Genomic DNA, 12714 nt, shown 5'->3' on the forward strand with positions numbered 1-12714 from the left:
AATGCAGTTCATTTAAGTCTATTGTTAAGGACTTTAAAGGACTTTCAATTAATCACATAACATTCTACAAGCTTCTTTTGTCTGTGTTTACTGTAGAAATACACATGGAGATTTGGGTTGGACAACTAAAGCAAAATGAATTGTATAATTATTTAGAATAAAGTACATCAAAATTTTAAATCCAGGAGAATTAAAAATGATAGTAGCATTAAATAGCACTTTAAAGTTTGCCAAGCACTGTACATGTGTTATGTCATTTGATCCTCAAAAACTCTGTGAAGTAAGTGCTATTATTATTCCCATTTTATAGATGAGGAAATTGATGATGACGACAGTCAGCCCAGGGTCACACAGCTAGTAAGTGACTGAGTTGATATTTGAAGCCCAGTTTTCCTGACTCTGATCCTCAGTTCTTACCCAATACTTTCATTGTTCAGTTGTTACAATAGTGTCCAACTCTTCATGACCCCATTTGGGGTTTTCTTGGCAAAGGGAAATAGAAAGTGTATCCTGGGCATAGGAGCTTCTTGTGCAAAAGCACAAAGACCAGACGTGGTCTTTTTGCCATTTTCTTCTGCAGGCCACCCCAGACAGAAAGAGTGCTCACCTACTAATTGCAGTCATCAATTCTATTTAAAAAAGAGAACAAGTATCATCTAATTATATTGTACATCTAAGCCAAAGTAAACAGAATGGGACTGAACAAAAGAGAAAAGTGTTGGAATGTGAACATACGAATGCAGTTCATTTAAGTCTATTGTTAAGGACTTTAAAGGACTTTCAGTTAATCATATAACATTCTACAAGCTGTTGCCATTTTCTTCTGCAGCTGATTTTACAGATGAGGAAACCAAGGCAAAAAAGGTTAAGTGACTTGCCCAGGGTCACACAGCTACTAAGTGTCTGAGGCTGGATTTGAAGTCAGGTCTCCCTGACTCTAGGCCTAGCACTCTATCCACTGTGCCACCAAGCTGCCCTATATTACCCAATGTACCACCTAATAATAATAGATGACATTTATATAATACTTCAACAGTTTAGAAACGCTTTTATACTCAACAATTATTTTAATCCTGGCAACAACCTTGTGAAGTAGGTACTATAAATATAATTATCTCCATTTTATAGATAAAGAAATTGAGGCTCAGAGAGGTCACAGTAATTGATTTTGCCCAAAGGCACAGAGGTCGACAGGATTCAAACCCAGGTCCCCCAATCCACATTTAGCACTTACTCCACCATGTTACTGTGGCCTCCTTAAGATAGAAAGAACCAGCTTGACTTCATATAAAAAGCAGACAGATCAGTATACTACTAGGTCAATGATATAGAGCTGACAAGGTCTTTATAGATCATCTAGCACACTTTCCTCATTTGACAATGAGGAAAGTCTAGTTCAGTGAGGCTAAACACTTCCCAGAAGTCACACAGGCAGTAAGTGATGGCATAGAGATTCGAACCCATGTCCTCTGGTTCCAAATCTGTGCCCCTTCCACTGTATCTCATAACCCCTGACTATTACCACTTGTACTTTGTTGTGGAAGGAAATCATAAATGGGATGGAAAAGGAAATGCAGTCTTTTTTGAGCACACTGGTACCAACAGAAGGCCATATACAGCTGAGATTGCAATGGAGATACCATGAATGCAAGAAGGGAAAGCCATGGAAAAAAGCTCATGACAAGAATCAAATGCAGACAGCTATTTCTGGAGAATGGCATGTTGTTGCTTTCATAATCATGGCACTGACAAATGAGATATATGCATTCAACAGGCAAGTTATCATTCAACCCTTGTATCCCAGATCTCACTACACAGGGCCTCTTCTCACTCCATATCCCATGTCACCACCACAGTTACACCCAACAAAAAAGCCCAACCTAGTAGAAACTTTCATTTCTATTTTCCTCCAACACTGAGGTCTACCTCCAGCCACTCTCTCTGCAGATTGCTGTGATGAGACAGAGCTGGAGAGTGTAAATTCAGCCTCAGCTCCACAGTGAGCTTGGGGCCAGAGAGAAGGCAAACCCAACATCACTGTGGGAGCAAAGGGCATAGCATGGGAGGGAAGGGAATAGCATTGGAGGGAGTGGGACGCCCTGGGTGGCAATGCTTAAAAGAGAAAAAATAGTTTCTACAATCTGGAAAGCATCTCCCTCCTTTCTTCATAAAGGTGAGAGTTCAGGGTGGAAAATATTCCACATGCCATCAGATTGGTTGATATGTTCATTAGTTTTACCTAATTGCTTTTTTTTCTTCTCTTTATTTTTTGTTACAGGTCAGAACTTTTCTGTGAAACTTAAAGTCTTAGAGAGTTTGCTAGAGCATTTAGATATGGCACAGTAGATAAAGCACTGTGCCTGGCAGTCAGGAAGTTGCCGTTGCTATTGTTTAGTTGTTGACCCCTTTTGGGGGTTTTCTTGGCAAAGATACTGGAGTAGTTTACCATTTCCTACTCAAGCTCAGTTTACAGATATGGAAACTGAGGCAAGCAGGGTTAAGTGACTTGCCCAGGATTACACAGCTAGTAAGTGTCTGAAGCTAGATTTGAACTCAGGTCCTCCTGACTCCAGGGCCTGTGCTCTATCCACTGTGCCACCTAGCTGCCCCTGGACATGATATCTTATTACGGAGATTCAAAACAAACTTCTCTGTGACGTCTAACTATATGACCTTAGACAAGTCATTTAACACTGAGAAATGATTCAGTTTTCTCCTCTGAGACATAAAGAGATGGAGTCTACGACCTAGAAGTCCCTGACAACACTAATGATGCTATGATAAATAAATGAGGAAAAATGCTGATATCATAATAAGCAAATACTTAAGTTTATTTTGTTGTTTGTAACATGAACACTAAAGTTTCATGCCAACCTACATAAAAGGCCTACGTAAGATTTCAGTTCCATCCCCTTTCCTCGGCGTTTAGATTGGATCTTATGGTTTAATTGTGGTAGGAAACTCCCAGGAAGAAACTTCCTCTACTAATGTGGGCAGCTAGGTGGCCCCATAGTGCACAGAGCGCTGGGCCTAGAGTCGGGGAACCTCATCTTCCTGAGTTCAAATCTGACCTCAGACACTTACTAGCTGTGTGAACTGGGCAAGTCACTTAATCTCACGTACCTCAGTTTCCTCATCTGTAAAATGAGCTGGAAAAGGAAATGACAAACCTTTCTTTGCCAAGAAAACCCCCAAATGATGTGACAAAGAGTTGGACATAACTAAAACAAATAAACAACAACAAATTGTCTATAACTTATAATTTTAGAGAGTTGCCTGGAACACTGAAAGCTTTAAGTGAATTGCTCTAGGTCACATAGCCAATATGTGGCAGAGGCAGCACTTGAACCCAAGTCTTCCAGACACTGAGAGCAGCTCTCTAATAATAATAATAATAGTTCACATTTATATAGGACTTACCATGTGTCAGGCCCTGTGCTAAGCACTTTACAAAATATCATCTCCTTTGATCCTCAAAACAACCCTGCGAGGCAAGTGCTATTATTATCCCCATTTTACAGATGAGGAAACTGAGGCAAACAGAGGTTACGTGACTTGTCCAAGATCACACCACTCGAAAATGTCTAAGGCCAAATTCAAACTCAAATATTCCTGACTCCAGGCCCAGAGGAACAACAAGAAGATCACCTAGCTGCGTCTTTTGCCCCCTTTCCACTGCCACTGCCTCTCCCTCTCCTTTTTTTCTTTAAAGAACAAAGCCTTAAACATAGAGGAACAGACAATTCTTCAATTCAAGCAGAAAAAAAAAATGATCATTTAAAATCATAGAAGCCAACTCTTTTTTTTCTGAAACAAGCTGGTGTTCCCAGACTTTCTCCCTCCTTAGTTTAATGGTGATAAGATGATAGAGGTCATTGCTTTGAACTTGGGCTAAACTTCCTCTGACCTCACTCCTCTCTGATGACCAAACATGACAATGCTTTCAGGTGTCCCAAATGGCAATGTCTTACCAGTGTAGATGCTGGCACTGGAAGCTGGGATGCCAAACTGTGATTCGATGAACTTGGGAATGAAGGTGATAAAGGCGGTGACAATGGCACTCTCAGCTGTGTATGACAAACTCACAAAAAGGAATGTCATGTTGCTTAAGATCCTGACAGCTGCTCTTGGTAGGTCTACAAAATGAGGGAAAAAAATGACAAATGAATGTTATCAAGAAGGGATGGGAAATCTAACCTAATTTGAATCATCTTCTAAATGAATTGTCAATAACCTCTGAGCTTTTATAAAAATAGAAAAAAAAATGATGCCTGATTGGAAACTGTTTCTTTTAGGTATATCTTTGCGGGATATTTTTTCTCAAATAGGATAAAGAAGACTAATAAAATGTTACAAAATGTTTCAAAAATATCCATAATCACCATAAAAGATTCCAATGAACAAACAGGTTATTTTCCAAAAGTGTATTTCTAAGCTGATTATTCTAAATTCAAAATACATTTTTCCATAGGAAGAATGTGATAAATGGTGGTTAGTTCCCAGGCTAGCCCACAAAAACCTATTCAACCAACAACATGCCTAATGTAGGATAATAATAGTATTATTACTCCAACTATATTGTTCCATCATTTGGAAAATTCATTGAGTTCCAACCCCAGATAGCAAGATCATACCTCTTTCCCTCTTCTTTTCTTTTTTTGCTTCCCCTCCTTAGGGAATATAGCTTCCTTCAATAGTGGTATCCTGAGGAAAGATCTTAGGGCAACTATGCATGTGGATAAGGAAAGGCAGCACTCTAAGTCAATCACTTTCCAAGTGCTCTGAATTAAAGGGGGGCAGTTTCCCCCATGGAGAAAGGAGGAAAGAATTTGGCGCTTGGGGATGCTTCCCTACTACCTGTTCACCTATCTGGGTCAAAGATAACTGGGTAATGCCTGTGTTTTTGTTTTCCCAATCATGGCTTTTCTCATGTCTCTCATACTTCCAATGATAAGACACTGTGATGGATTATTTTTTACATATACAATCATGTCAATGATGGTTTGATATCTTATGCAATAAATGCAATCAAGGTCCTTAATAAAAAATAAATCTCTTTGAAAGTACGTAATTTAAAACTTCTTTCGCAGAGCACCAGGATTAAAAAGTCAGGAAGACAACATATATATTTTTAGGGAGGCCAGACTTGCAATTTCATCAGAACTCCCTGGTGTAGAAACTCCCTTTCCTGACTCAGATCAGCAACTAGTCTGCAATTTGAGTCTTAGATAATTAGTTGACTAAGATACTGAGAGGTTGTGACTTGTACAGGTCACTGGGCTGGCATCTGTGGAAGGTTGGACTGGTACCTTGGTCTTCCCAACCATCAGACCACCTGCTCCAAGGCTGGTCTTCTATCCACTACACCACGCTGCTCCTTGCTTCTACGTATCATTTTAAAATTAATATTAAAGTTATTTGGCATAGTAAAGGAAGTCAACAAAAATAAAAGTTTTATTATAAAATTCAAAGAAGATAATACATTTACAATGTAAATATCCTACAGATAATAGGTACAGTTGAACAATTTCTTTCTAAACTAATAAATTGAGTTTAAGAAGAAATTCTACTCATTTCAAAACTGACCAAGTTGCCTCAAAGGTAAATGATTCCTTCTCTTTTCTCTTGGCCATAAAGAAACCATTTAGCTCATAATAAGAGGGGTTTTTTTGGTGGGGGGATGGGAGGGGATTAATAATTACTTAACAAAATTTCAATCTCTTTTGTCAAGTTCAAAGAAAAAAATATATTTTAAATATAAATTTATGGAATAAAGGTATCTGAATTGATAAATTATAAAGAGATATCCTTTTTGCATCGGGGAATAAAGCATATTAGCATCACTTAGAACACTGGCATAAAGCTCAGTGAAGAAGTAACATACCAAAATAACACAAAATACAATGCTATTAATATTAAGTTGAAATGCTAAAATCCAGTTTTGTAATACATGCAAATAATTTTTAAAAATTCTTAAAATCTAATTCGCTGAACAAAGGCAAATTTTACTACAGGATAAAAATAGGAATAGTGTCAAAAACAATATAATAAAATTCAAGGAAACAAAAAAACCATTTATTGTATGTATCAATTGCTCCAGACACTTCTTTAAAAAAGTATCTAAACAAGATCATTTAATCCTTTACAGATGATGTCCAGGAAAGTACACTAACAGAATGGCTAAAGATCATTTTTAATGTCTACAAATTTACATTTAGCTTCAAGTTTTCCTTTGAAGTAGTAAAATTTTGAACTAGGCCATACTGAACTTGGACCTGGAGGAAACCTTAGAAACCATCGGTCCAATCCCCTCACTTAACAGTAAGAGAAACTGAGGCCCAGAGTAAAGAAATTATTTTTCCCATATCACATAGTAACAAAAGGGGCATGATGACAGACTGAATGGCAGAGTGCTGGGCTTGGAGTCAGGAAGAGCTGAATCCAAATCCTGCTTTTGATAGCAATTAGTTATATGACATTGGGCAAATCTCTCAGCCTCAATTTCTTCACATATAAAATAGGAGTGATATCACCCTCAAGAGGGGCAAATGAAACCATGTATTTAAAATTCTTAGCAAATATTATAGCTTTATCTCTAAAGGCAAGTCAGTGTTAATTATTAGTAGTCCCAGTATACAAATCTAAGGCCTCTGATTCCCAATTAATCCTCTTTTTACTCCACCAAGCTGCCTCTCATTGAACTGCACTGAACTCTTTTCCCCTCCACTAAATGGCCCCAGAGTGCTATGCTTTTTGAGTCTGCATCTTTCATTATTCAGTCATTTTCAGTTGTGTCTGACTCTTCAAGACCCCATTTGGGGTTTTCTTGGCAAAAATATTGGAGTGGTTTGTCATTTTCTTCTCCGGCTCATTTTACAGATGAGGAAACTGAGGCAAACAGAGTTAAGTGACTTGCCCAGGGTCACACAGCTAGTCAGTGTCTGAGGCCAGATTTGAACTCAGGAAGATGAGTCTTTCTGACTGTAGGCCTGGTACCCTATCCACTGTGCCACCTATCTTCTTGGTACAATCTTTCTATCTCCTCTCTCACAGTTTGTCAGTGTTCACTCCTTAATGCTCATCTCCCCAGCTGCTGCCAACCACTTCTAATATGCTGCCTCTTGGCGGGGGGGGGGTGGCAATTAGTCATGTCCTACTCTTTGTGACCCCATTTGGGGCTTTCTTGGCAAAGATACTGGAGTAGTTTGCCCTTTCTTTCTCCAACTCATTTTACAAATGAGGAAACTGAGGCAAATGGGGTTTAAGTGACTTGCCAGGGTCATACAGTTAGTAAGTGTCCGAGGCCAAATTTGAACGCAGTGCTTTAGACACTGTGCCACCTAGCTGCTCCTTGCTGGCTCTACTATGGTACAAAAATATGATCTAATGCGCTTGAAAAAAAAATAAGATGACTATTTTGTTATGGTTCTACACAATGCCCCAGAATAAATTCTACCCTGGAAAGGATCGATCAGACAGCAAAAAGGAAGTGTTGTGCAGAAAACAGATTCTCCCAAGTTATTCCCAGGACATACATCAGTCGCCTTTGGAAGTTCTAGCAGTTGTTCCTATCCAGGGGTCCAGGAATTTGTTTTACATAGATATATTTAATAACTATATTTCAACATAATTACTTCAATTTGTAATCTTATGAATTTTATATTATGCATTTAAAAACACGATTCTGAAAAAGGGGTCCATAAGCTTCACCAAGCGACCAGAGGTGTCCATGGCTCTAAAAACGGGTAAGAATTCTTGCTCTAGTAATGAACTCATCCAAGCAATAAGAGAATTCTTCAGGATTTAAAAAAAAAAACATCCTAGTTACCTTCACAAAGAGGTCTAGTTGAACCTCTGAGCAGCCAAGGTTTTCTACAGTGAGAAACAAGTTTCCTATGGCTGCAAACAGACATTCAATAAGAAACAATCCCAAAGAAAGCCATAATGTTGTTATCATTGCTAACATTTACCTAGTGTCCTCAATGTGCCAAGTACCATACAAACGATATATGGTAACAAAACATGGCCTTTGAGGTGCTCATGTTCTAATTTCAGGCACACTGACCACATCACACATGCAGGTACAATAGGAACCCACTGCTTACGCCTTATGCTTCGTTTTTGCTTTCTATTTTTGCCTTCTATTTTATTTCCTAGTTGGAAATTCTTGAGTGTATCTAGTTAAGGAGAATTATCTTAAGCAACTGTACAGTCATCACTAGAAGCAGTTTGAGAGAGAGGAAAAAGCCTTACCTAAGCCTTCTAGAAGATGATTCTTCTTTGAAGTGAGATTTGGAGAAAGTCTTCAATTCAATCAACAAACATTTTAAAGCACCTACCCATGTGCAAGGTATTGGGAGATAGAAAGATGAAAAGAACAGGGCCCCTGCCCTCAAAGAATTTATAATCTGGTAGGGAAGATAAGACATGTACACAAATACTATAATACAAATATGATAAAAAATGAATGCATAGTAGAGGAACAATGTTTTATCAGAAATCAGAAGAGGGAAAGGTCATTTCCAGCAGGGGGGAAAAGCTTCATGAAGGGGGTGAAACTGGGAATGGACTAGTAGAGTGAGCAGAGAAGAGTGGTTTGATGGATAGAAAAAAGCAGACTGCAAAAGGAGGAGACCAAAGGAACAAGTAGATGTGAATGAGACTGAAGAGAAGTAACATGATGAGAGATGGGAAGTATAGATTTATGCTTTAGGTACTGCAATATGACAGAAGAGTGGATGGTCGTTAGGTGGGAAATGAGAGAAATCCCATTATTTATGACTCTAATTCTACTATTATCTACTTAAAATAATGAAATAGTAAATCAAGAGATGGGAGCATGCACTAATGGCAGATATGTGCCTCTACATAGAATACATATATATCTTCTGCTCATACATTTGTTCTTGATCATATGGAAATTCTATTAGCCATAAATATTTTCCTAATTTCTAACAACTTTCTCCTATTCTTTCATACCTCCATCAACTTCTTATTATTCTGATGATTCATGATGGTTTAAAAGTGATCCTTGTTTCTGAGGGCTATCCTAGTGGAATTCAATCTCTGGCAGGTCCTGACAAACTGGAAAGGCTCTGAACACTGAGTTACAATCTAGCCAAAGACCAGCTCAGCTAAGTAGAAAGAGACATCACCAGAAGATTGGCCACCAGGAAAATAAAAAATTTTAGTCACAGAAACTCAGATAAAATATCACTATATTATAGCACAGTTCAGCTATGATCTGTTTTGGTAGAGGCAATATCCCCTCTAAGGAAATGAGGGATCTATTGAAGTACTGATGTTTTCTGCCATTGTGTAGTTATTTTAGTTTATTAAATCATATTAAACCTGCTAGTTGGGGGAGGAGAGAAAAGGAAAAAGAGGGAATGAGTAAGAAAGGAGAGGGGAAAATGAGAAGAAAGAGTAGGTAGCAGCAGAAGAAGCAGCAGTAAAAAGTTAGCGCAATCTGGCCCCAAAGAAGAGAGGGGAAAAATGCATCTCTTTCCCTTCTTTTCAGAGGTGAGGGGTTATGGGGGTAGAACGTTGCATATATTGTTGGATTCAGCTGATTTTTGTTGGTTAATTTTGCTGAGCTGCTTTTTTTCCCTCCTTTTTTATTCTTTATTGAAAGGAATAACTCTCTGGGGAGGGGAGAGGGTAGGATATATTTTGAAATGAAGGTGTTGTAAAAACAAAAGCAATAAAAAATTTAAGATAGCATATTTGTTCTGCAACAGTAGCTTCAAAGCGACAAAATCTCGACCTTTCTTAACTTACCATTCCTAAGAACAATTTGGGATTAAAATATTTTAGTAATTTTATTTTAGTAATACAATAATTTCATAACAGACCATAAATATTTAGTCAGTGCAAACTGGCCACATGGCATTGTACCTGTTTCTAAACTGTAGCTGAATGAAAACAGAATCTGACATGGCATAAAAGAAGTTCTTGGGCTTCCTATTGTAAGGTTCATTTATTTATTCATTTATTTATCTCATAGTTGATTCTTGAGGTCAAACAATTTTTAAAAACTTTAAAGTCTTCTGATATTTTAAAAGGATGGGGAAAGTAAGCACATGCTAACTGTAAGTATTTATAGTAAACATATCACTTTAGAGTATGCAAAGTACTTTATAAATATTATCTCACTTGATCCTCACGACGATCCTGTGAAGCGATGCTATTATTATCCAGATTTTGCAGATGAGGAAACTAAGGCTCAAAGTAGTTAAGTGACTTGTCCAGGGTCACAAAGCTGGTAAATGGCTAAGGCTAGATTTGAATGCAGGACATCTGACTTCAAATTCAGCACTCCATCCACTGTGCCACCTAGCTACCTAGATGTATACATCACTTATTCTATAGTCTAAGTCTAATGAACTTTATATGGGTGAAGATGTGTATTTCTTTGAACATGTTGATATTTAATCTCTTTGCCTTTTACTAAATGTAGCTCTCTTTGTCTAGTTCCATCTGTGTGTTATAAATAAACAAAAGAAAACTCTTATAAAGGACCACCCAAAGGTCACCAACACTTAACAGCCCCATCCTTCTCTTCTCCTTGGAAGATGACAATTATGTAGGATCACTGATTTTTAAGCTCAATATCGCCACTGCTCCTGCCCTTCTCTCCCCTCACCCTCCTACACATACGGACACAAGCACGCCCTGCTTTTCTAAAGAGTATTACTAGTATTAATAATATCTTAGGAATTGGAACTGGACCAGTTACCTCATTAGTGTAAAGAACTTATTTACCAGTGCAGGTTAGCACCTTCTCTGGAACTTACATGATATTAGTGAACTGCACTGAAAAATTAAGTGATTTGCCCACAGCTAGTATGTGACAGAGACAAGACTTGAACCCAGGTCTTCCTGGCTCCAAGGCCAGCTCTTTACAAGGTCATACCACCTCTCAATTTGTGAAATACTAATAATAACAATCATATTGACAATTTTTTAGTCCCACAATCACAAGGGCATATTCACCTTTTCCCCCCCAAAAAATCGTAAGCCACTCACCCACACACTTCAGTGAATAGAAGTAACAATCTTAGTTATGAAATGAACCCTTCACAATCCCTGGCCACAAAACCAGCTTGTTTATTTGAAATTGACACTGAACAAGGTTACTTTTCATCTGTCCAAGTATGGATATAAACTTGAATGTTCTCTCCACACTTAGAATATGAAGAAAGCATCCTCCATATGTTGCTCAAATCATATCTTGTAGACTGTTAATATTCACTCTCTACCTACTTACTTCACAAGATATATTTTCTACATCAGTGGGGCTCTCTTAAGATGCAAATGTGTAAAGGACAGGTATACGTAATACTTCCTGTCAAACATATGCCACATGTAATACTTTCTGATGAAGATATAAAGGATGGTGGTTGAACTCCTTTACTCAAACATATTCACAGGGTTTCCAATGGCCACTTTACATGTGGCTCCCAGATTCAGTGTAGCTAACTCAATTTAGCCAGGACCTACAAAATTCCTGCACTACTAAACACTATGGATTTTAAATTACACTGCAATCAAAATGGAGATAGAGGTCTAAGAGAGAAAAGAGCGTATAAAGTTTTGTTCAAATTATAAATATATGTAAACATAAAAGATCACATACAGATAAAGACAGGACATTTTCTAAAGTTTTCTAGTCATCAAAAGCAATAACTTAGAGAATTTCTAGGTAGCTGTACTGTCAAAATGTGATGGCTTCAAAGATATGAGCTCAGCTCTCAGAAAATTGATCAGGCATCCTTAATGTTTTAAGTGGTACTTTTAGTTCATAAGCTATTAAAGCAATCAACATCTTGTGAAAGCTTTAACCTTCCTACATGTAGCTGAAGCAAGAACACTCAGAATCAAACCTCCCTTTTACACTACATTTAAAACAGCTTATGTGTTGCATAATTTGCAAGGTGTAGCTAGAAGAATTGATCATATCAATTTGATCATGTGTTTCACTCTCTATGTCAGCTCTAGTGGCCAAAAAGAGTCTTTGCAGCTTCCAAAGGTAAATAAAAAACTCAGCAGCAGTTGATTTTTCATTCATTGATATTTCTTTATCAGTAACTCTAAACAGAAACTAAATTATATTAGATAATACAATTGTTTGTGATCTTTTTTAAGGTAGCACATTTAGTACTATGTACATCAAATTGTGTTATTTTTGAAGTTAACTTGGGAAAACTCACTGTAGGAAGGGTTGTAAAAATACAGGCACACAAATTCACTGCTGTGGAAGTTATAAATTGGCTTAAGAAAACAGTTTGAAATTATGCAATAAAGGTTACTGAATTGTTTGTATTTTTTGGTCCCAAAATTCTACTACCAAAATTAGTTATACCCCAAGGAGGTTATTAACAGAAAGAAAAGACTCATATGTCCAAAAATATTCTTGGCAGCATTATTTGAGATAACAAAAGCTAGAAACAAAACACATGTCCAATAATGGCAACAAACTATTACCTATGTAGGTATTAAAGTGTTATTGCACTATAAGGAACTTCTACAAAGAACTGACCAAGATTCTTGAAATAAGTTTAAATATCTCTTGATACTCAATAACTTTAATGACAATATGGCCACAAGGAGAGAAGAAAATATTTAGGATTAAGGAATTTATTTTTTTCATTTTATTTTATTTTATTTTATTTATTTATTTATTTATTTATTTATTTATTTATTTATTTATTT

The 12714-nt window shown here is 37.2% G+C and overlaps 1 protein-coding gene across 2 annotated transcripts in view; it reads right to left on the reverse strand.

Moving 5' to 3' along the window:
* LOC114053871 (solute carrier organic anion transporter family member 5A1-like) overlaps positions 1-12714 on the reverse strand; it is a 190847-nt gene that overhangs the window by 91448 nt on the left and 86685 nt on the right. For both annotated transcript variants that reach the window (XM_027876976.1, XM_027876975.1), the window contains exon 4: positions 3972-4136. In XM_027876976.1, the coding sequence (XP_027732777.1) occupies positions 3972-4136 (165 nt within the window). The remainder of the gene's footprint in view (positions 1-3971; positions 4137-12714) is intronic.

Source organism: Vombatus ursinus, unplaced genomic scaffold (genome assembly GCF_900497805.2).
Source record: "Vombatus ursinus unplaced genomic scaffold, bare-nosed wombat genome assembly UNPS02014812.1, whole genome shotgun sequence".
In the NCBI taxonomy this organism is placed as follows: domain Eukaryota; kingdom Metazoa; phylum Chordata; class Mammalia; order Diprotodontia; family Vombatidae; genus Vombatus; species Vombatus ursinus.